This window comes from Rhodofomes roseus, assembly GCF_022264815.1.
Source record: "Rhodofomes roseus strain CIRM-BRFM 1785 chromosome Unknown C8Q71scaffold_1, whole genome shotgun sequence".
NCBI lineage: Eukaryota > Fungi > Basidiomycota > Agaricomycetes > Polyporales > Fomitopsidaceae > Rhodofomes > Rhodofomes roseus.
In genome coordinates this window covers 1,041,944-1,064,545 of record NW_025952957.1, presented here as the reverse complement: position 1 = coordinate 1,064,545, position 22,602 = coordinate 1,041,944, and the positions used below count along the sequence as shown (strand labels likewise).

At 57.1% G+C, this 22,602-nt stretch overlaps 8 protein-coding genes across 8 annotated transcripts; 5 read left to right on the top strand and 3 right to left on the bottom strand.

Moving 5' to 3' along the window:
* Nucleotides 1-1,822: 1,822 nt before the first annotated feature.
* Nucleotides 1,823-2,423, top strand: C8Q71DRAFT_793477 (uncharacterized protein; the record flags this gene model as incomplete). The annotated part of the gene is made up of 4 exons (XM_047925473.1): nt 1,823-1,878; nt 1,931-2,080; nt 2,136-2,214; nt 2,277-2,423. The coding sequence occupies 4 exons, from the start codon at nt 1,823-1,825 to the stop codon at nt 2,421-2,423; spliced, it is 432 nt and encodes a 143-aa protein (XP_047784647.1).
* Nucleotides 2,424-2,961: 538 nt separating this feature from the next.
* Nucleotides 2,962-7,141, top strand: C8Q71DRAFT_793476 (uncharacterized protein; the record flags this gene model as incomplete). Its single annotated transcript, XM_047925472.1, has 13 exons — nt 2,962-3,058; nt 3,125-3,278; nt 3,314-3,421; nt 4,012-4,137; nt 4,348-4,373; nt 4,431-4,461; nt 4,521-4,654; nt 5,864-5,964; nt 6,066-6,119; nt 6,173-6,235; nt 6,288-6,305; nt 6,355-6,765; nt 6,821-7,141. 13 exons carry the CDS (start codon nt 2,962-2,964, stop codon nt 7,139-7,141), a joined length of 1,644 nt encoding a protein of 547 aa, XP_047784646.1.
* Nucleotides 7,142-7,255: 114 nt separating this feature from the next.
* C8Q71DRAFT_730189 (uncharacterized protein) lies at nt 7,256-10,817 on the top strand. The gene is made up of 7 exons (XM_047922081.1): nt 7,256-8,242; nt 8,299-8,492; nt 8,556-9,268; nt 9,325-9,502; nt 9,557-9,921; nt 9,979-10,034; nt 10,091-10,817. Exons 1-7 carry the CDS (start codon nt 7,581-7,583, stop codon nt 10,578-10,580), a joined length of 2,658 nt encoding a protein of 885 aa, XP_047784645.1. The 5' UTR covers nt 7,256-7,580; the 3' UTR covers nt 10,581-10,817.
* C8Q71DRAFT_15108 (uncharacterized protein) lies at nt 10,745-12,942 on the bottom strand. Its single transcript, XM_047916626.1, has 4 exons — nt 12,516-12,942; nt 12,276-12,449; nt 12,152-12,222; nt 10,745-12,097 (listed from the first exon to the last, which is right to left on the bottom strand). The coding sequence occupies exons 1-4, from the start codon at nt 12,750-12,752 to the stop codon at nt 10,909-10,911; spliced, it is 1,671 nt and encodes a 556-aa protein (XP_047784644.1). The 5' UTR covers nt 12,753-12,942; the 3' UTR covers nt 10,745-10,908.
* Nucleotides 12,943-13,051: 109 nt separating this feature from the next.
* On the bottom strand, nt 13,052-13,832 carry C8Q71DRAFT_697554 (RNA-binding protein; the record flags this gene model as incomplete). Its single annotated transcript, XM_047919974.1, has 4 exons — nt 13,052-13,340; nt 13,397-13,466; nt 13,527-13,650; nt 13,704-13,832. 4 exons carry the CDS (start codon nt 13,830-13,832, stop codon nt 13,052-13,054), a joined length of 612 nt encoding a protein of 203 aa, XP_047784643.1.
* A 505-nt stretch (nt 13,833-14,337) lies between these two features.
* On the bottom strand, nt 14,338-15,886 carry C8Q71DRAFT_730183 (Clavaminate synthase-like protein). The gene is made up of 8 exons (XM_047922080.1): nt 15,768-15,886; nt 15,623-15,718; nt 15,470-15,566; nt 15,309-15,412; nt 15,077-15,247; nt 14,945-15,010; nt 14,812-14,895; nt 14,338-14,754 (listed from the first exon to the last, which is right to left on the bottom strand). The coding sequence occupies exons 1-8, from the start codon at nt 15,841-15,843 to the stop codon at nt 14,408-14,410; spliced, it is 1,041 nt and encodes a 346-aa protein (XP_047784642.1). The 5' UTR covers nt 15,844-15,886; the 3' UTR covers nt 14,338-14,407.
* A 290-nt stretch (nt 15,887-16,176) lies between these two features.
* On the top strand, nt 16,177-19,370 carry C8Q71DRAFT_15041 (P-loop containing nucleoside triphosphate hydrolase protein). The gene is made up of 4 exons (XM_047916618.1): nt 16,177-16,428; nt 16,477-18,207; nt 18,263-18,729; nt 18,783-19,370. The coding sequence occupies exons 2-4, from the start codon at nt 16,488-16,490 to the stop codon at nt 19,272-19,274; spliced, it is 2,679 nt and encodes an 892-aa protein (XP_047784641.1). The 5' UTR covers nt 16,177-16,428; nt 16,477-16,487; the 3' UTR covers nt 19,275-19,370.
* A 466-nt stretch (nt 19,371-19,836) lies between these two features.
* Nucleotides 19,837-22,545, top strand: C8Q71DRAFT_844663 (uncharacterized protein). Its single transcript, XM_047926595.1, has 4 exons — nt 19,837-20,574; nt 20,630-21,664; nt 21,747-21,914; nt 22,269-22,545. The coding sequence occupies exons 1-4, from the start codon at nt 20,031-20,033 to the stop codon at nt 22,391-22,393; spliced, it is 1,872 nt and encodes a 623-aa protein (XP_047784640.1). The 5' UTR covers nt 19,837-20,030; the 3' UTR covers nt 22,394-22,545.
* Nucleotides 22,546-22,602: the final 57 nt, after the last annotated feature.

Below are 22,602 nucleotides of genomic sequence, written 5' to 3'. Positions count from 1 at the left end.
GTTGCGAGAAACACGATAGCGCGAGTCCGTGCGCACTGCGGACGCCGAGTCGACCTTGGGGTCCAGGGCTTGTACGCTGAGCCCAGTCTGCAGGGGGATGCCCACGGATCTATCTAGATGGGCTGCGACCTTCTGGAGCACATATATACACCGAGGCCGAGGAAACACCTTCTGGGCACCGGGCATCCAAGACAAGCTTTGAGGCATTTCGATATTCATTCATGATACTCTATCCCGGAAATTTATTGAATGAAGCAGGATCCGAGCACTTGCGCATAAGAGCGTATGGGGAAGGAAGAAGAGGTCGGATTGCCTTCGTGCATTTGCATGAAAGCCTAAAGGAGACTTCCGCGCGAGCGATATCCGTGAATGACAGAAGCGGCGCGGCGCGGCTTGTCAGCGTATCGCGGCGGTAGCGCGGCGCTTCGTTTTGCTTGTGGGCGCGCGGCGGCATCCAAGAAAAGAACGAAGTGCCAAGGTACATAGGCGCGCCGAGCGCCTTGTGTGCTCGTCCAGGTGGGCTTGTTATCGTCGATTGGTACTTAAGATATACAGTAATGCTCGCTCGTCGTTGCTCCATGTGCATTAGTACGAGGCCGCGCATGCGCTTCCGCCGGTCGGCGGGATGGCGAAACATATCCGCTTGCACGATCAAGTCGATGTCAGCTCGGAAACGGCATCGCACTACGCCTGTCCTCGGCCCCCTGGGCGCAATTCCGGACATCGCGGATGCTCTGACTTACCAGATAGGAATGGCATGCTGTTGCATGAGATGGACCGGACTGAATACTATAACTTCGGACAGGTCAGTTGTGCAAGATCCGACGGGACTGCAATACTTTCAAGACACAAGTGTGTGTTGGAGAAGTATGACTTGAGAAGAGGGGCGGAGAAAGGTATAGCGGCTCCATAGATGCTGCAACAGCGGGCGTATGCATGACTCGGGTATTTCGGCGCTCCGTGTAACCTTCGTCTACATCGCTCAGCCGCCGGAGCAGTCGGCCAATGCAGTCGCGCAGGTGCTGGAGCATGGAGAACACCGGGATCGGCGGATCCTGCGCCTGGCAGTGCGCCATGCGCGCCGTTAGAGTGCACTCGCCCTGCGGGCTCTGTTATCGCCGCAGCTTACTACTCTATCTCCCACAGGATGGGAAAGGAACTGCACAGATTACCTGACACAAGTCTCACACACCACATCTGACAGAGACGCACCTCATGAGGATCATATATGCGATGCTTCGGCGGCCAATTCGAGCAACTCCAAGACTACGTGTGCGGGCGTCATAAGAGCGTAGACGCAGGACGATATCGATGTGCAACCCCAGGGAGTTACTCGAGGGCACTCTGGTTCGACGAACGTGTCGGACGATGAGTCGACACGGCGGATATCAGTGATTCGGATGCAGGCGTATGGCGCCAGAGACGACAAGGCCCCGTTGAGTAAGCAGCGTAGAGTCAATTGTCCTGATCGGGAAAGTCCGACAGCGGGCGGCATTGTTATTGGCTGGCACGCACGTGCGATCTTGCGAAGATCTGAGATCTGCCGTCGGTTTATAACTGTGGTCGCGCAAAAAGGCCACCGCCCGCTCAAGAACGTTTGTTCATCTCACCACCGCCACCGTCGCGGCTTAGGCCTGCTTCCTGTCCGCGTAACCTATCTGTGTAACTATCAGCGGCCCCGGCGCCCTCATATAAAGAAGGAGCGTCCCCTCCGCATCTGGGCACCCCGATCTTGCCTTTGCGTACTTCAACCAAGGCCTACCTGCTTGTGCCCACTCGCCCCTCGCTGGAACCCAACACCCTCGCCGCAATCAACACACCCATGGAACGCTTCCTCGCCCCACAGAGCCCTGAGGCCCTGGCACACAGTCATCTCAAGTAAGTGCAGTTCTCCGGAGGCATGACTCTTCCTAATGCGATCCTCTCGCAGTGAGAACTGGTTCAGTTGGGATCTCGAGCACCCCTCCGTTAACGAGACTCTGATTGCTGGGTGCGCCACATACGAAGCGTTCAAACGCTACCTCAGTGGCTCGGACTTGTACCTTCTCCCCACGACAAGGACCGAACTAGAGAGCAAGCTGTGAGTGGTCCACCGTCTTCCCCTATCGCCGACGCATCCTCACCAACGCATACAGGAGGCGATACGCATACGATACCATCCATAATGCAATTGCCAAGGCACGTTCGCCGCTTGAGCGTGGCGGTTACAGCCGGGTAAGCTGCGACAGTTCCAGTGCTGTCCTTGCCATCATGACTAACATATGAAATGCTTGTAGATGTGTCATCTGGTGGAGGAATCCATCAGCAGGATACTGAACGAGAATGACAATGCGTCATACCTTCTGAATCTGCACGACGCGCAGAGTAACTCCGTGGTCGACATGGGCACGTCACCGCCAACAAGATCCGTCAAAATCAAGTGAACGCGCTTTGGCCTGCCTTATCCGACCATCTTGCTATGCTCCGGGGGCATGGGTCTCCTTCTCTGCTCTCGTCGTCCATGTTATCGCATTGGTTTTCGCATTGGTTCTCGTCGCATATGTAGCATCACCATCCGCATCCGTCTCGCATGACCGTTATCGCACCTGTCGTGTATAATGCCTGTACCCAGAACCCTGCGTCTGTACTGTATAATTTATCACCAGCAGCTGAATGAACTGTGTTTATAGAGTTGTGTGTGAGTGAGCGGACACAAGGGTATGGGCGGAGTGGCGCCCGGCGGGCGAGAGAAGCATGTCATCGACGCCATGTCGGCATCGTCCGGGCGTGCGCTCGCTGGACGAACGTGCGCCGGCTTCCACGAATGACATTAATGGCTTCCCGGGGCGCTGCACGACTTTGGCTGGCTGCTCCCTGGAGGCGGGCACGCTTCCGCTCATACACCCGCTCCACAGGGCGCGACACCGCGCCTGCTCGCTCTTTTATCCGTACTGCACACTCGTCCGCCCCGCACGGCCTGCCATGTTCGAACTCAAGCTCCTACTGTTTCTGCTGCTGACCTATACCCCTGATGTGCTCGCCGCGCCATCGCAGGTCCCTATCCAGGTCCCCGAGACGAGTGCGTAGGTTCCTCGAGATCGAGAGCGCGGCTGACCACGACCAACTGGACTCTGTGGATGCGCAGACGCGAAGCGGAAGCTGCAGGGGAGGTTCCTGCACATAACGGACATGCACCCAGATCCGTACTTCAAGGAGGACGCGTCGGAAACGTCGGCGTGTCACAGGCGGAAACCAAAGAAGGCGCGACCACGCTCGGGCTACTATGGGATGCCGTACAGGTGAGTAGTCCTCGCGTACCGGAGCGCATGCCCAGGCTGAATGGAGGTAACAGCGATTGCGACTCGCCTATGACCTTGACGAACTTTACCCTGGATTACCTGGACAAGCAGTGGAGCAAGGAGATCGATTTCGTAGTCTGTGAGTACGCGAGCGCGCGGACGGGTGGACGAGTCGGCTGACCAGGCGTGAACGTGGATGTGGATGTGGATGATCGCTTGAAGGGACGGGAGATAGCGCGAGGTACGTGAGTTGTCGTTTTGAGCTTCGGAGGCACCCGCGGGTCTTTTCTGTTCACGGGACGTTGTGTGTACGGCTGAGCACCACACGAAGCGCAGATGACCGTCGTGCGGGTTTTGCGGGCGCGTAAGACGACCGTTCCATCTTGGGGGCCAAGCAGGTGGCTTGAAAAAGCAGACAACATCCGTCTTCGCTTGACGTACATCTGTGCGGTTTTCCTGTGCTTGGTCACTCAATCAAACTCTGCTCTGTTTGGTGTGGTCATCCACCAAAATACACTGCACATGAAAGCCTATGCAGTCAGAGTTCAATTCATGCCGAACACCACAGGCTTGGCTGAACCTTGACTCGGTCGAGGTATTCGGTGACCCACACAGCAGAGTGGGTTGGACTGTTGGACCGATACGATCTGTCTGTCTGTGAGGATGATCCCGACAAGTGCCTACCGAAGCATAGCCTGCTGATCATGCCGAGTTGATTAATCGTGTCTCGCAGACATGATAATGACCGGAAGAATCCTCGTACAACAAATGAGATATACATGCTTAACCGAGCAATGGCGAGGAGGATGGAGGATGTCTTCTTAAGCAAAGGCATACCCGTGATCCCCAGTATCGGTATGTATGCATCTTTTTGCATTCTCGAGTTATGTCACCGATTCCCCCGTGTCATGCACTGTGTAGGCAATAACGATGTGTGGCGTAAGTCTCCCGCGAGCTTCTAGTACATCCAACACGGACTAACGGCATACCATCCCCCCTATCCTGCCTCCCTCACAGCGCATGTAGGTCCATCTCGGCCCTGTGCATTTCATGTGTGAGATTAACGAAGCATCACGCAGAATATCATGCTCCCAGGTAGGACCTCTCCGTATATGCGTGGCGGCGTGCTGACAGACAATCCCGCGCATCCAGGCCCGAACGGCGTCACTTCCGAGTTCTCTTCGTACGTGATAGACTCGTGCCCTTACCTCATACGCCGCTGACCTTGGAGCACACCCGCAGCATCTGGCGCAACTTCGTGCCTTTCGAGTCTTACCAAGTCTTCCAGCGCGGCGGCTACTTCTCTGTCGAGGTCATCCCGGCGCAGCTCGCCGTCATCAGCCTGAACACGATGTACTTCTACGACTCGAACAAGGGTGCGTCATCCGCGATCTCGATCTGTCACTGCACGCATCTATAACATTATGGGACGAGGGTGTTGCTGTGGCGCGCGTAACTCGCGTGGAACGCACATGGAGAGCACATGGCGTCCACGTTCGCCGCGTGGCCTCAGCCACCTACCGGCCGGGCGCTCTCTCCTCCCCGGCGCCTGCGACCCCCGCCCGAGCTGTCCCCGAGGCGGGATTTCCGCGCGAAATGCAGGACAACTCAGTACCGGGAAATAGGACCTGTGAGTACTGAGGGATGATGAGTATTGGGAAAATTAGTCAGCACCGGGAAATGTCAGTAGTGGGAAAACAGGACACATCAGTACCGGGCAATAGGGAATATCAGTACTGGGAAATAATAGTAGTGATATTCAAAACATCAGATCATATTCAAGGAGACAATTGCTGAATGTGTACCACAGGCTGGGAAACATTCAATTAAAATGCAACCACAAGACTGAACATATTGGGAGCGCCGCGAAATCAGTACCGGGAAATAGGATATCTGAGTAGTACCAGGAAAATGACACATAAATACCAGGACAATAGGGAATATCACACCAGCATCAGGAAATAGTAAGAAATGTCAGATTATATTCAACAAGACAAAGATATCACTGAACCACAGGCCGGGAAGCATGAAGACTAACACACAGCATTGAATGAACTAATGCTGCCAGCCCGTGGCGAAGCCATGGGCTGGCAATGCCCAAGCATATAACCTTCAAAGTAACATAAAGCACAGAATGAAAGAACCGCCGCCAGACCTGAGGCGAAGCCTAGGTCTGGCATTGCCTAAGCATGAAATCTTAAAAGTAACATGAAGCACAGAATAAAGAAATCACCTGCCATGGGCTGGCAATGCCCAAGCATATAACCTTCAAAGTAACACAAAGCACAGAGTGAAAGAACCGCCACCAGACCTGAGGCAAAGCCCAGGTCTGGCATTGCATAAGCATATAACCTCCGAAGTAACACAAAACACAGAATGAAAGAACTGCCGCCAGACCTGAGGCGAAGCCCAGGTCTGGCATTGCATAAGCATGAAATCTTAAAAGTTACATGAAGCACAGAATGAAGAAATTGCCCCGTAAACCCGTGGCGAAGCCACGGGTTTGCGATGCTCGTCTCATGTGTCCGGCGAACTTTGTTCATACACGCGCCTTCTGTAACATATCGCCATGGCGACCGCTGCAGCTGTGGGAGGATGCGAGGACGGTGATCCAGAGGACCCCGGGAACCTCCAATTTGACTGGCTCGAGGTGCAGTTGGATAGGTTTCGGAGTCGGGGCATGCAGGTCCGTGTGTTCGGTCCGTTGGCGGCGGTGATTGCGGCGCTGTGTGCTGTGGCCCGCTTTGACAGCGTCGGTGTCCTCGGTGTTTGCTGAAGGTTCCGTAGGTGTGGCTCAGCGGTCATGTACCACCGTCTGCAGACAATTTCTTCCCCGACTGCGTGAGTGGCGTGTTTCATGCTCGCTGGATATCATTGTGTTGAACGTTGTGTAGCATGTTAGGTACACCGAGTTGTCATTGCGCTACCAGGACACAATACTCGGACACTTGTATGGGGTAAGTGACAGAAAAATTCACTTGCATCACCCAGGCTGATGCGTTCTGACAGCACATGAACGCAGACCACGTAGGCCGATCACTATTCCTGTCTGATGTAGCTAACAAAGTTATGCCAGTTCTTCTTCCTCGATGCCGATCACGTCCGAAGCACACGAAACAGGAATGTTTCGACGTCGGGCGAGCCGCACTTTGGGAAGAAGAAGCGCAGAGCGCTGTACAACACCTTGCTGAAGACCTTTGACGACCTGCCGAAGCCGAAGCACAACGGGAGCTACGACGACTATGGCGTGGTGAACGTGTCGCCGTCCGTCGTGCCCAACCCGTACCTGCCGTCGTTCCGGATATTCACGTACAACACGACCGGGAGCGCGTACGTGCCCGCCCTGGGGCCAGGGCGGGGATCGTGCGCCGATGCAGGTGGCCAAGAGAAAGACGCCTTGCGGTGCGACGTGGCGAAGCCGTGGCACGCGAGCCCGGACGCGCCGTCGCGGACGAACAGGCTATGGACGCCCCTGGGCTATGCGCAGGTGGGCGGGATTGCTGTCACGGTGGCCGACGGCATGCTGACAGTGGCATGGACAGTACTATCTGCCGGACCTGGAGAGCGCCAACAAGAAGCACGCGCCGAAGGTGAAGCTGGAGTACCTGACGTTCGCGCGGGATGCGCTGCACCCGCAGCCGGGCGAGGGCGAGGGGGCCCGGCACCCGATCCCGCTGCGCCACCTGCCGAAGACGCTGAGGAACGCGACGGGGGAGGGGGGCGCGAAGTACCTGCCGTACGGCTTGGCGGACCTGACGATCGGGTCGTGGGCGGGGCTGGGGCGGCGGCTTGCGGGGGGGACGGAGAAGGCGCTGCGGCGGCGGTTCCGGGGGTACATGTACATGGGCGGGGAGGGGGCGTGAGGGATGTAGCGTAGCCGCGTTGTGTATGTATCGTGTATGGAGTCGGACGGTGGCTTGTGTGGCGGGCCGCTTGGCGCCGGGGCTGTGGCTGAAAAGCGGCGAGTTGCCTTGACCACCGCCCTGTCTGCGGCACTCGCGCATCTCCCCGCTCAACAGATCCGAACTGCACTCGCTCGGTGGCCTGTCCATTCATTTGTGTCTGCTCCCCCGGGTCTCCTCCGTCTCTTCTACTTCTCCGTCATTTCCGCCGCTGGTCAAGGCGGGCGGCTCATCACCCATCATCTCCATCCCCCCCGCCCCGCTGGCCACGCGTGAATACTAATACGCTTCCCCACCCTCCTTTGCTCACCACGGCTGGCCCGCCTTTCGATTTTCGTACCCGCTCGCCCGCGACGCCGTCTGTCCTTCACTCCTACTATATCCCGCACTCCTTATCTTTATGGCCGCTGTCAATCTCCAGCTTATGGCCAACGTCCCCTTCGACCTCATACCCAACTCTGGCTACCACCACTCCCGCTCAGACTCGGTGTCCTCCAACTCGTCCGCCAACTCCCCCGGCTCCCGCCCCACCTCTTCGCAGGGTGCCATTTTGCGCACATCGGCTATGATGCCGCCGTCCTCCGAAGACCTCTACCGCGCTTCTTTCCATACCACCAACTCGTTCGCAGGTGATCACACCCGCATCCCCTCAGACGCGTCCCACTCCTCTGCCTACTCCCTCGGCTCCGACATCATCACCCCAGGCGATTCCCCGCCGAACCACAACCTCTCCAACCCGTCCCTCAAGTCCCATCTGCGCCCCACGCATATCCGCGCGCGCGTCGCAGCCTCTCCCTATCCCCGCGATACGGAGAGCGTGCACTCGTCTTCGAGCGAGACGGAAGACATCTCTCTTTACCTAGGCTCGACGGGGAACGACTATCATCCGATGTTCGGAGGGCAGCAGATGATGGGGCACAGCGAGGCCGTGCACACCACCGGCGCATTCGGTCGCATGACGCTCAGCACCGACCATGCCCTAGAGAAGCTCGCCGCCAACGTGCGAGCAGCGACGACGACGAGTGCGTCTGACCGGGCCAAGCAGATCTTCGTGCAGGCATGGTGAGTCCCCCCGCTTCTCCGTCCTTCCATGAGTCTCGAACCTCGTGCCACTGCAGGTTGACCGCGAACTACGCACCCTATCCCGACGGGAACGTCCCCCGCCAGGGGTTGTACTTCTCGTACCGCCGAGTCTGTGACCAGTATGGTATTCCACATATCAACACCGCCACTCTTGGAAAGGCCATCAGGCTGTGTTTCCCCACTATCAAAACGAGACGGTTGGGCGTTCGAGGGAACAGTAAATATCATTGTACGTCTTTGGCGATATCATGATTCAGTCAAGAAGGCCCCTGATTGCCGCTACCCTTGTCAGATTGCGGCATCCGGCCTGGAACATCGACGGAGGCCGAGTTTATGCAAGATTACATCCGAAAGTCGAACAACACCGCAGCGCAGTCGGCCGTCAACGCTGCTCGTGCGTCGACTGAGGCGACAGAGACTCTGAACAGAGGCGATTCGGATGGCGAAGATGAAGACGATTCCGAGGGCCCTAGCTCGGGACAGGTATCAAAGCGGAACTCGCTGCAGCTGACGAATGGGGTGAAGAACCCGCAGCTGTTCGCAGATGAGAAGACGCCCACGGCGAGTAGTTTGCTCGCCATGGCTCAGGCATCGCAGCGGCCACCCACGAGCTCCTTCCCACCACAGGCGTCAATCCGGCGGCATGCTGGCCAGACCGAGCCGACGCTCAGCGTTCCGTCGCACTCACCAGTGGATGTGACCAGCTCACTCACCCTTGTGGCGTCGACGCAGTTATCGGTGCGACAACTGCCCCATTTCCCCTCCATCGAGGAGGCGGTAGGCGGATCCTCGAACTCGCCACACAGCATCGCCGCAAGGGAGGTGTGGCGCTGGTTCCAGGACCACCTCGATGCGCTGCTCGACAGCGTTAGGGCGTACCGGTTTGACCAGTTCGAGCTGCATGTGCGGACGTTCTGGTCGAACCTCACGGGCAGCCACCGCGAGATCGTGCATGCGCCCGCTGTAGCAGGCTTGATGGCCAAGGCCGATGCGATGGTCTACGATGTAAGGCGTTCTGCGGTTATCGTGTGATAGGGGGGCGACTGATGAAATTTGCGCAGGAAATTTTGGAACAGCTTCGTTCGCAGATGCTCTCGCCGATCCCGGCGGCGTCCCTCGGTGGACTGCGGCAGCTTGCTAACAAGATGGAGAAGATTCTGTTGGTGGCGTTGGAAGGCTACGGGAACACGTTCGTCGAGCCAAAAGTCGAACTTGGAGCGCGCTTCGGACATCTAGTTTGTACGTCGCTCGTCCTTGCTTGTCATGCCGTTCCCTGACTGGCCCATTATTCAGTGCGCTTCCTCGACATCTACCAAGTGACGCAAGCCCTCACGACCGTGCTCACAAACCCTAAGCAGGTCGCCGAGATGCGGCGGTCGTGGAGCAAGGTCGACTTCGAGTCCGTTCGCAATCAGTCTGCGTTGGTATGCAACTGCCGACACGAGGACCTCGTGCACCTGCTGGAGGTCGAGTTCGTCAACCTCCTGGACGGTCTCATGAAGAGCAACACACCAGTACCGGATGTGATGTCATGGGCGGATAAGTGCTGCGAACGCTTGATGGGCTCACGGGGTGGCGATCAGGAACGGGGAGCGATGAGTTCGAGAAGTGTGCTGATCCGCTGGGGATATGTGACCAGTCAGATCATGCGGGACTTGGTATGTCGTCCTCCTCCTCCTCCTCCGACTCGCTGTTGACAATTGTGTGTCGTGCAGACCATTCGGAGTGACCCTGCGTTTGGCGCGTTCCAGATCCTCAAGCTTTTCCTGGAGTACGTGATTCAGTGTTCTGCAGTGATAAGAGCCTTGTTAATGACGTGTATCGCAGTGACTGGATTGCACTCAACGTGCTAAGGAGCGTCGCACTGTCGACAAACTCAGTAGCAGCATCAGTTGAGCCCGTCATGCAGCAGAACTTCTTCACCATGTCCCCTGAGATGGCCGGGCAGGAGCACTTTGGACAGCACCTCGAGGTGCATCACCCCGTCATGGCGCACACGCCGACGACGTCAAGCATGCTCGCCGCGCTGCAGCAAGAGTCCTTCGGGTCGGGCTCCCTCGACCCGTCATCAAACACGTTCGGCGCAGACGCCTTCTCGTCGCTGTCGTACATGGACACTTCGCCGTCGCACGACGACTCGATGCCCGTGCACCCGTCCGCACTCTCCTTCCCCGACTATGTGTCAGGCTCTGGTAGTTTCGACGCCCCCGCATTTACTCCGGAGCAGATTGGCCTCCACAGCGCCTCAGCGACGCCGCCCTCGAGCAGCGAACCAGAGAACTCCCCGGAACCTGTTAAAACAGAGAATTCCCTTTAATAACGCGTCTCCTCTGTCGCAGTGATATCACGGACGCCTACCTTATCCCTCCCTAATTGCTTCGGTGCTTTGCTTTCGTGTGGCTTGTTAATTATTGTTGACTACTTGGCTCGCGTGCTGTATTCCCCTTGTTGCTCCCTACCCTGACACTGCTCTCGCCTGTCTCACTCCAGCAATGTATCTCCATGGTCTGCGGGCAAATGGAGTGTCTCATAATACGATACCAATGCCCTTAATAATCCCATCAAAGGCGGTGTATAGGTAGTAGATTGAGCGAATATACACGGGATCGACAAATGCAGTAAGTCCAAGCCGTGCACGATCATCGCTATGATTCATCAGCCTCGCCGCTCTGCTCCTCCTCCACATCCTCCAGCTTGTCGATGACCGCCTCGCTTGGGACAGCTAATGACGGGACATCCACGCTTGCCGGTGTAGGAGCGGGCTCCGCGGGACGTTCGCCGCCGCCGTTGGGAGGAGTGAGGTCGTCGGGTGTGGGCACGTCGACCTTCTCCGACTTGCCGATGAGCTGCTTAATCCGCGTCTCCGCCTTCTGCTTGTTCTCAGCCGTGACTCGCGCCTGGTTCTCCAGGAACCAAGCTTTCTTCGCTTTGAGGTCCTCGATGACACGAGGTACGTCGGCGGACGACGTAGGTGGCGCTATTGAAAGGGAGAGGAGCGCCGAGAGCGTGGGCAGGGGAACGTGTAGCTGGCCCTGACTGCCCGACGCGTCGCTCGCGTTGGTGCTCTCTGCTGCCGCCGGTGCGGCCTTTGCCCCACCCTTCTGCGCCTTTTGACCCTTCCGCGACTTCGCGACGAAGTAGTCGGCCTCATCGTCGTCCCTCTTCTTGTGGACAACCATGCCCTCGCCCGGAGCAGCATCGACCTTCCGGATCTCGAGCTTTGGGACACCAGCAACGCTCTTGTCCTCCTTCTCAGAGGACAAGCTGGGTGCGGACGTCTTGCCTGAGAAGTAGTCGACCAATGTCTGGCAATCCTCGACCTGCGCCTGGAACGCAGGCGCCTCCGCCTCCTCCCGGATCTGCTCAGCCAACTCCTTCTTCTTGGCCTCCTCGTCTGCAGCACGCTGAGCCCGGGCACGCTCCGCCCGACGTGCACGCTCCTCGTTCACCTTCGCGAAGTACTTGTCATTGGCCTCGCGGAACGCCTGCACCGACTCGCGCTTGCGGTTGTACAGTACATCGAGCTCGGCGGAGAGCTTGTTGCGCTCATCGAACAGCTTGTTCCGGTTGGCCGCAAGCTCGTCACCCTCCTTCTTCATCTCGTCGAGCTCGGCCTTCAGTGCGTCATAACGCTCGGACGCGGCCTTAGCCTCGGGGTCGTCGAGTTGCCTCTTAAGCTCATCAGCCTTAGCACGCTCGGCCTCTATCGAGTCCTGCTCAGCCTGGAAGCCCTCGACAATACGGCGGGTGCGCTTGAGCTGGCTGATCTCCGCCAAGGCACGCTTCTCGTCACCGAGCTTCAGGTTACCGGACTCCACCTGCCTCTCGAGCAGTCTATGGTTGTATGGTCAGCTCTGACTGTAACTGGAATGCAGCGCTGTTACATACTTGATCCGGTCGTCAACTTCGTCCACGGTCTTGAACGGTGCCTTCGCCTTAGCAGCGTTCAGGTCCTTGATCTGCAATACCGCAGTGAGCAAGTCGCACGCATGACACGTATGCTATGACATACCTTCTTCTGAACACCGTCCTGAATAGCCTTCAGTTGCTCAAAGATCTTGGTACGGGAAACCTTGCTCGACGACTGCTGGTCACGAATGCTGTCCAGCTCAGCGCGAAGAAGAGTCCTCTTGTCATTGTTACCGCCGGGCTTGGTAGCGAGGTTGATCTTCTCCCTCACAACGGACTGTCCGGAGCAGGCAGCGGAGTGAGTATGGCTGCTGAAGCGACTGCTCAAGAACAGGTCACGTACCACCTTGACCTGGACAGCGTCGATTTGAGCCTTGATCCGTTCCTGTTCCTTCTCATACGTAGCCTTGTCCGGCCTGCCTGGTCCGTATGTCGCGAATTCGAAGGAAGCCTCCACTGGAGTAACAGGCGCAGGGCTGGTGCTGCCGTTCGCTGAGTTCCCGTTGGCGGGCTGGGCAGCGGACTTCGCCTTCTTGTTTGCGCCGTTAGAAGAAGCAGTCTTAGTTTTAGCTACGGCCATACTGAAGAGAATACGAAGGTCAGGGGAACCGTGGTAGAGCGGGGGGAAGGAGTGACGGGAGGAGACGTGGTGGTGGGGAATTGGGAAGCGCTGAGCGTGGACGGTCGTCCTACATCTCGATCTCCACGGCCCCCGTGACGTGGCTACACCCCACGAAATCTGTCCAACGTTAACGGATGCTTGTGCCGAGCTCGGAGATGCACGCAGAGGGGAAGCAGAGGTAGTAATACAACTGGTAGAAGTATGAATTACAGCAGAGCAGTACGTAGGTCCGGACCAATGGAAGCGAGACAGCCCAATCAAAAGACGACCTTCTGGTCGAGTTTTTCCACTTCTCGACGGCACTCCTCGTACAGTTCTCGGTACTCGTCGTCCTTTTCCTCGCCCTCCTCGCCCTCCTTCCGCTTTGTCTTCTTTTTCGAATCTGGGCACACCATCACACAGCTTGTCGGCCGTTTTGTAGCACTAGCGTGACCTAGCTCCTCTTTCGATGTGATGAATACGTATGGAACACCCGCATCTTCAGCGAGAACAGGCAGATGCGATATGATGTCGATGGGTGTAATGTCTGCCGCGAGAACTAGCAGCCTGCTCAGAATACTAAGTCAGTAAATGTCGTTGCAAGAGAATTAGACTCAACGCACCCCTTCTCTCCCTTCCGGATCCCCTTCACGACTTCCTTGACACCTCGTTTCACCTGTCTGGACTTGGAAGCTATGCGGAGGAATGTTTTGAGAAATCGAGACATACAGTCAAATGACAAGACATGCGTACCTTTCTTGATTGTTTTATGAAGCTTCTTCAGCAGTTTCTTCTGCGCTAGAGGATGCGCTATTGGCGACAGGTCCTCTAAGGGGATGACAATCTCGTCCTTCTCCTTCTTGACCTTCTTCTCAACCTATGACGCATTGTTCAATCACAGGAACGCATAACGGTACTAACGGTGCTCACCTTTACAACCTCCGCACCCTCCATCTCAACGTCCTCCCCGACCGGTACTATGGACTCTTCAACCGTCTCCGACACCTCCTTGGTCTCCTTTCTCTTCTTGTCCTTCTTCTCGCTCTTGTCTTTGGACATGATGATGGTAGGGGAGCCTTGAGTGTCTGATAGTAATCGTAAGACTGCACGATGAAGGTGGTTTTCACTATCTCTCCGAGAATGAAGCTCATGATCACGTGCCAACGCGATCGAGATCCCTGTGTTTGTGAAAGAGGCGGCATGCGAGATCGTCGAGCGAGACTCAGCGAGTGCGCAGGCGGGTGCGCACCCGATACATTCTGTACATACTGCCGGTGTGCGGAGTATTTCCGTGAGCACCGTTTATTCATCTTGTCGGAATGATAACTTTATAAGATTTGACAGAGATGGATCATGCGACGCACACTGGCAGGCTCGGCCCAACTGAAACATTTGAAGAACATTGTTATAGGCCTTATATGCGTGTCGTTGTAGTCGCAGCACGCACTAGCACAATGAGGCTGCGGCTTACGGCGTTTATCCGAGCCCGGCACAGGTCTGTAGTGGCATATTTGAAAAGACGTACCTACCAGTGTTTTGGGGATCCAGAACTACACCGAAACGATGCAGTCGATGATGAATGTCCTGTGTGAACAGCGACAATTTGTGTATTTACATCGTCGATCCGTCACATTTCATATCTGCTCTTCGTCTCCGTTCCCAGGAGGGACATCAATTAGTCCTCTGAGCAGATTGAGCCAGACCCACGCCGTCCCACGACCTTCCATATCATACCAATGGTTGATGGCAATGGTTACCTCCGACTGCCGGACGTAGTGCCACCACCCAGCGGGGAGGTAGAGCGTCTCACCTGCGTGAACGGTTATATGAATGGGATGGGCTTCAGAAGGAAGGAACACCGCGGCGGAGGGATCAAGGACCGAAGACCAGCGAACTTCCGACGTCGTTGGTGGCGATGGAATCAGCTCCAGTTGGGACGTGGCCTGAGAGCGGACATAGCGAGCGTGTGGATAGCTGTGTTCTGTCAGAAGTATACTTAGCATGTCAGTCAGCTGGAAGGCGCTGTCGAGTGACGGACCCAGTAAGCACCAGCCTTCAGTTGGCGGGAACAGCGTAAAGTGCTTCGCCCCGCGAATGACGGAATAAATATTCTCATATGGGTCTGAAGTAACTTCTGAGTGCGCGGAACAAGACATGTCTATGACGCTTACCGCTGTGCACGCTTGTTACACTCGCACTATTTCCTATCCACAAGTTCACTGCGTCTGGACACCTATCTGTTCACTGATGCATTAGATGTCGATCAATTGCGAACGATGTTGTCAGCGTCTCAATCCTCTCACCGAGTGCTTCGCTACACCATGATATCTCGCTGGGAACATCCGCGCGCAGCGGCGCGAACTCTGAAGGGTCCGGGTCGCTTGTCAGATCGAAGTAGCGCCCGGTGAACATGTTGCCGTTCTGCGATTGGAGGTAATACACTTCTTTGTCCACTGCATTGCTTTCAGGGCGGTCTGGGGATCGAGACTAAGGTCATTGACACTTCCGATCTGTTCAGAACCATTTCATACCTACCTGGAGCAATCTTTGCTAAGAAAGCGTCCATTGCCATTTTCTCGACATGTGGTTCGGCGAAATACAGTCGACCGTCGTGGCCGCGAGTAATCGCGTCAGCGCGTCTGCCAATTTCAGTCATAGAGTGCATGTATCTGCAGGCTCAACGTCATATATCTTACCCTGTCGGTGTGACAGCGATGGATATCTGCCGGTCTTCCATCCGCTCGGCAAGGTATTCATCTGTCCAGAGGGAGATGATTTCCGGCATTTCACTTGCTGCATGCAAGGGCTACACAGGATTTACTTTGACCATTGGTGCTTAAATCACATACCTTTGATCAACACTGGTCTGGAGATGTGAATCAGCCGGGAGAACTCAAGGGGTGAGGGTAGTTCGTCCAAAACGTCGTAGTGCGAGCCGTTCAGGTCTACGAAATCTTTGAGGGCATCCTGTCTGCAATGGGGCGCGCAGCATACCGTAATACTCGTTTGCTATCCATTTCAGGGCCCCTCCTCGCACCGTGGGATCGAGCGGTATGTGGTTCTCGGCCATGAGGTGTGGAGGCAGGCGTAGGAGTTACGGTGGCAGGGCGCAGCCACATTTGCGCCACACGCGCGATTGGCGGAGTGCCGAAGGCGGCGCCGATCTCGATCTGACGGTCGTGATCACTTCGCGTGAGACGCGTCCAATTCGCGCGACGCGTTTCGTGTTCGACTAGTCACGCCCTCCGCCAACCACCGCTCGCTGCCCAGTTGCGTAGACGCGTTCAACTTCGTCGAGCAGGCGTGCTTGGTAGTACGTAGACGCCATGAGCCAACCCAGGAAGACGGCCACACGAAAGAATGCGAAGACCAAGACAGTCAGTTCGTCTCGACCCTACTACACGAGAAGCACTCGCACCACAGCCCCACTAACGTGTTCTCCAGGCAGGCCAGAGGACCCTCTTTGATCTCTTTCCCGCCAAAGCCTCTGCCACGAGGCCCGCATCTCCAACATTGGAGAATGCGAGCCTCACAGGAGGCACTGCGGACACCCTCTCCAGTGACGTCGAAATAGTGGACTCTGTGTCCAGTCCTCTCCTCACAGACGCGGATGCCCTCACTGATACGAAAAATGAGGGCTCGGAAATAGGCGTAGGTATGTGGCCCCCCAAGCCGTTGCATCGTTTTCTGACAGCGCGGATAGACAATACCACGATGACTTCTGGCGAGCGAAAGCATGCTGCCCTCCGGGCAAAGCTGCGTTTGAGGCCTGCGCTATCTCAAGGTTCTGAAGCTACACCTAGCAGCTCCCAGGCGACCACGGAAGGACAAAGTCGTGACGATCCCATCATTGTCGACTGCAGTCCAATCCGACCAATGAATGTCAACCGGGTATCTGACAAGCCCTTCTACTCTATCTTTGCTCCGAAAAAAGCATCCCCGGTCATCTCGGCCCCGTCAGATTTGTCGACTCGTGCATCTTCGCCGCCCAAACGCCTCAACAAGCATGGCATGATTGTCCCTTACCCTCCACGCGACTCCCAGCACATCCGGGCAAATCAGACAAATTTCTCGACATCTCCGTGTCCCTTTGAACGCCGCCTCCAAAACTCCCGCTCATCCTCCCAGGCTCAACTACCTTCACAGGACGAGCACACTACGGCGTATTGTCAAGCTCAGGGCAGCGAACCACTGCGCAATGGTGTACGGTCTGCGGGTAGGACCGATGACTTCGCGCGAAACGAGCGCGGCCGCACGGTTGTCAATGGGTCATCGGCCCCTTGTGACCCAAGTTCAGCTTCTCATATAGTCAATGACATTCCTGCGACGCACAAGTCGTACCCCGCCATCGAGCGCCTCGTCGACCGAATCCAATCAGATCATCACGACGAGGCGGACTCATCGCCCCCGTCACAAGAGCTGTGGATAGACAAGTGGCGTCCCCGACGTGCAGACGAGGTCCTTGGTAACGAAGACCGGGCGCTGTACCTTCGTGCCTGGCTACTCGCCCTGAAGCTCCACATCGAGAGTACACCGGCATCCTCACAGGCTTCGCGTGGCTCCGAAGGAAGCGGGAAAAGGAGACAGCCGGCCGCGAAGCCACGAGGTACAAAGAGGCCCCAGGTTGTCCGACAAGTGGACAGGCGGAGGAAACGAAGACGGCTGGACTCGGAGGAGCCGGACGACTCGTGGATCGTGGACGACGAATGGGACGACGACCCTGAGGTCGATAATGCCCATTACGGCGCCGGGGGTGGGGACGAGCTCGCGTTTTGTCAGCAGCCTTACTCACGGTTACGGCGTGTCGCAGAAGAAGTCGAAGCTCCTCCTTGCCTAGATCCCCCTGCGACGACCGCAGATACCGAAAAGGACAAGGTTGCTGAGTTCTCGCCCCGCAGCCCTCAATTTGGTAATCAAATCCACAACACTATCCTCCTGAGCGGGCCGTCCGGGTGCGGTAAAACTTCTGCCGTATATGCGTGCGCGGAGGAGCTGGGTTGGGACGTCTTCGAGGTCTATCCCGGCATTGGAGAGCGGAGCGGTGCTGCGCTCAACAAGCTCGTAGGAGACGTTGGCAAGAACCATATCGTAAAGCAGACCCAGCGCCAGCAGAAGTCGATCTTTGGCGGCACTATCGCTGTCCAAGACCCACATGCACCGAGAAATGGCGGGGCGACCCAGAAGGCAGGGGGTCGTAAACGCGTCCTCAAGCGGGTCGACTCGGAGAACGATCTGGACGGGGAAGGGCAGAGTCAGACGGAACCTACGGCCTCTGCCGCGCCTAGCACACTGCCCTCCGAACATCCGCCGGTCTCCCAGTCCATTGTGTTAATAGAGGAAGTGGACGTGCTATACGACAGTGACGCCAACTTCTGGCCGTCCCTGATCAATATCATCAAGGAGTGTCGTCGACCCGTTGTTATGACATGTAACGGTCAGTAATCTCAGTAACTTCTATACCAATCACTCAGCATTTGGCTTCATTGCAGACCCGTCCTTGGTTCCCATCGCGGACCTTCCTCTTCAGGATATTCTCTTCTTCTCACCGGCAGTGCCTGCACTGGCCACATCTTATTTACAGTGTGTGGCTCTCCTTGCTCAGCGGCCTCTAGAACGATCCACAATCTCGCGGTTGTATGAGCGTGGCGCGGACGCACCATGTGGATACACTGGAGGCTCCTCGACGGATCCTCCTGCTCGCTACCCGGATCTCAGGCAGTCGCTGCTACAATTACAGTTCGGCGACCCAGACATTCCGACAGATTCCCCTGCCGAGTCTGCCAGCGCCGAAGAGCGGGTACCTCACTCGCACGTCCCCTCTTCTCTCGACGTTCCATTGGAGGCCGCACAGGAAGACCTGCGTATCGTCCACGGCCTCGACAAACTCGACAAACTCTACAACAACCTATCCTTCGCGGACTGCCATTTGCACCGGAAGCAACTGGACGACCTCGTGGTGCGTTTCGTACAGAGTCAGATTGGGAGTGTACCTGATCGTTCGGGTCTCAGGATACCATGACTGCTGATTCGGGAGCAGCGAATGATGAACTGGGCTACAGGGTGCTGCACAACGACGCCTCGACGGCGAGCCTGGCGCCCATTAACACATCCTTCTATCACCAAGATGAAGCCGTCATGGAATTTCTCTTGTCCAGCTGGCAAAACCTCTGTGCACCCGTGTGCAGCATCCCCACGGAGCTACACGGTGGTGGTATTCCGAGTGGAGAACTCGCTACGCAAATGGTCTCCGTCTTACAGGAGACCGAGGTCCCATCCGATACGCTCGCAAACTCGTCGGCGGTATACCTCGATTATGGGCCGTGGCTGAGACATATGGTCAATCTGGATGACGCAGTCGAGGCCAATTACTTGGAGTCGCAGGCCGGCAAGGATGAAGTACGCAAGACCAGGAACAGTCTTAAGTCTGTTCGGCCTGTCCGCTACGTCCTTATCAGCGAGAGCAACCGACGGACGCTAACGCACACCGCCCTGCGTAATTAGGGACGGTCTGCGGACATGTTTTTGTATCGTAAATGTAGGGGCGTCGCGCTCGGTCAACTCGGTTTGTTATGCACTCTGGCGCAGCCTGTGACTCAGTGCTTCTGTCTGCTATGGCGCCTTAGACTGTCTCAGTCGTCTCGCGTTGATCGAGCTAGGTGCACGGTGTCTGTACTACATCGCGGACGGGATGCTCATGTCGTCTGCACGATTCCGGGCGAGGTTATTGAGTGTCTGTTGTAACTCCGCGATCGCAACAAGCCGCCGGGGATCGAAGGGAAGCGGGCCATGTGGCCGACGGTCGTACAACTCACGTTGTTGAAACAGGCTAGCGACTTGCAGAATAGAATCGCGATCAACAAGATTCCGGTGAGCGGCGGCTTCTCTCGTGGCAAGGTGTGATCGATACTATCGGCCGAGTGCCAGAGTGACTGATAGATTCGAGTCGGACGGGGCTTGTAGACGGCGCGGTGCAGGCCCAGTCTCCGTGCGGGGTGTGTCGGGAGAGTCTGTGTGACAGACTCGGACGCAGCGGGCGCTGGCCGTTGACTCGGAGAAAGGTTGAGGGAAAGAGTGAGTATCAAACAATGTACCCAATTCAGGAAGAGCTGGCTATTGATAGCCACGTGGGCGGGATGGCAGCCACGCGCCTGTTTCTTCTCAACCATCCTTACCGCGAACCCGACCTCCGTTAAAGCTGCCTGTGCCCCGGCCTCTCCCCATCGTCCTTCTGGCCCTGCCCGCCCCCGTCCCCGCCGCATGGATCGCCCCGGAACCTCACACTCATCAGCATCTGAGTCCGGCCAAAGCGCTAGTCACTCCGGCACCGCCTCGCAGCCCCCTCCTTCCGCATCTGCACCTGCTCTGGGCCCCCGACATTCGCCCGTTACTCCCCTCGCTCCCCTCGAATTCCTCCAAAACCAGCGCAGAGGATCTATCACCGATCCTTCACTGCACGCCGGACCATCCATTCCCACACATCTTCCCAATGGTGCACCCTTGAACAACCTCCGACCACCCTTCAGACGTCCCAGCTTCACTTCGAGTCCTAGCTTCGCCCCCTCAACACTGTACCACGATGCATCCCGACCGCCACCAGGGCCACACCGGGCCCCTTCGCCGTATCGGTTCGGCGATGCCAGCATGCCGCCGCCGGAGAGCAGTAAAAGACAGTCCCGAAGAGCGCCACGATCTTCTTCTGCCGACGCGGGCAAGAAACCACTTCTAACCGATACCATACCAGAGCTTGAGAGTGATGCCGCAAGAAGCCTACGTGACAGTAGGCAAGAAAGTATAATTAGAGGTAACGCTGGAGCCCACGTGCAATACAGCTTAGCGAATTCACATCTCGGTTATAGAGTCCAGCAGGGCGCAGGGGAGTGACGACATGGAGATTGATCCGCAGGAGTTCCAGGAACGTGGTGGTGGGTTGCGAGGCTTGCAGGCTTTCCGTGAACCGGTGGGGTACAACGCGCGGCGACATTCCATTGCCGCTGGGTTGCCAAGTTTGAGCCAGGACAGACACTCACCAGGCTGGCCTCAAGGCACGAAACGCAAAACACCCTCCGCGCAGGACACGCCGTCCCCTGGGAACCGAGAGATCGATCCGCTGCTTGCTGGGCCGGGGGCTGCAAACATGATCACTGATGAAGGCGACGGGCCCGCGCCAAAGCGACGCGGGTCGGCGTTCGACACGCAGAACATCGCGCAGCTGAGCCTGAACGACCGACACAGTTCCGGGGACACGCGTGCGGGCGGGGGAAACGGGGGGTCGTGGTGGTCAGGCGAGAGACGGGACTCAGCCGCGAGCTCGTCGTTGAGCGCGTCCACGCCCTCGTCGGCGTTTGCCGGCGAGTCGCCACATGGCCGACCTCCTGGCGGCATCGCTACTTTCGCGTGGCCTGCCAACCCTCAGGATCAGGCTGCAATGCAGAGCGAGGCCAACGTTAATATGGCGGGGCCTGCAGCGCATCCCTACGACCCCCTCGCAATCATGCCTCCAGTCGCCTTCGCCCAAGATCGCCGTATGTCTGTCCCCAACCTCCCGCCAGAAAATTTGCCGACCCCGCCGTCCACGGGCCCGACGCGGGTGCTTCGGTCACGCTCACGCCCTCCGTCGCGTGTCCGCGGCGCGAGTCAATCAGACGCCAGCAATGTTGCCGGCCCTTCGTCTGGCGTAGGCCAGCCAGACGACGCTGCAGCACAAGAGAATTATCGATTCAAGGAAGGCGCCGGAACCACGCCGTACTCGCGCTCCCCCGAGCTGCGAGTATCCCACAAGCTCGCGGAGCGGAAAAGAAGAAAGGAGATGAAGGAGCTGTTCGACGAGCTGCGCGAGCACCTCCCAGCGGACAGAGGGATGAAGGCGAGCAAGTGGGAGATATTGAGCAAAGGTGCGTTTGTGCTGCACGCGTAGTGCGGACATCGCTGACGCGTCGATCTCTTTGTCGCCTTTGTCGCGCCTTTGTTCCTCAGCGATTGACTTCATCAATAATCTTAAGCACACTTGCACTGAGATGCAACGCGAGATCGACATGCTACGCCATGAAGTAGAAACCATGCGTCATGGGCTGCCGCCACCATACGCTGGAGGCCCTCCACCACCGGGCGTTTTGTATGGCCATGGCCCACCACCACCTGTCGGTGCGCCCCCGTACCCACACCCCGGACCACCCCATCCTGGGCCTCCACCGTCTGGACCACCGCCTCACCAGCCGCCCCAGCCACACCATGTGCCACCTCCCAGTCAACCACCCCATCCGCACCAGCATCACATGCACCCGCCCATGCACCATCCTCATCCGCCTCCGGACGACCCAGCATCACGACCTGCATCTTCGCAAAATCTATACCCGCCCGGCGTTGGCCCTGCGTCGATGGCGCCACCATCGACTGCTCCTCCGGGATCGAGCATTCCGCCCCCAAAGTCAGACCCGTCGCCATAGGATTGGCTCTGAACCTATTGTCGCATCTACTCTTTTGTCTTGTCGATGATAGGTCCGGGGTACTTCCTGGCGGCGGGCCCTCGTTCGCTTCTTGGCGTGGATCGTCTGCAAACATGCGTTGGAGGTGGGCTTCGTAGGCCCGCGTTGCACGCGGACTACACGTTTGTAATGGAGTAGGAGATGATATTTGACGACGCTCACGAACTTAGTGACCTAGTAGTTAATATTAAGTCTTGGACTGTCGCATTCCTGTAGAATCCTTGCAAGCCAGTTGTTGTCTTGTCTCGTTACACTAGCACTGTACAGTCGGAATACATTTGTGCTCACTGAATTTCGTCAGTCCGATGAATGAATTGTGTTCGCAGATCTGAGATTGAGTGCAACCT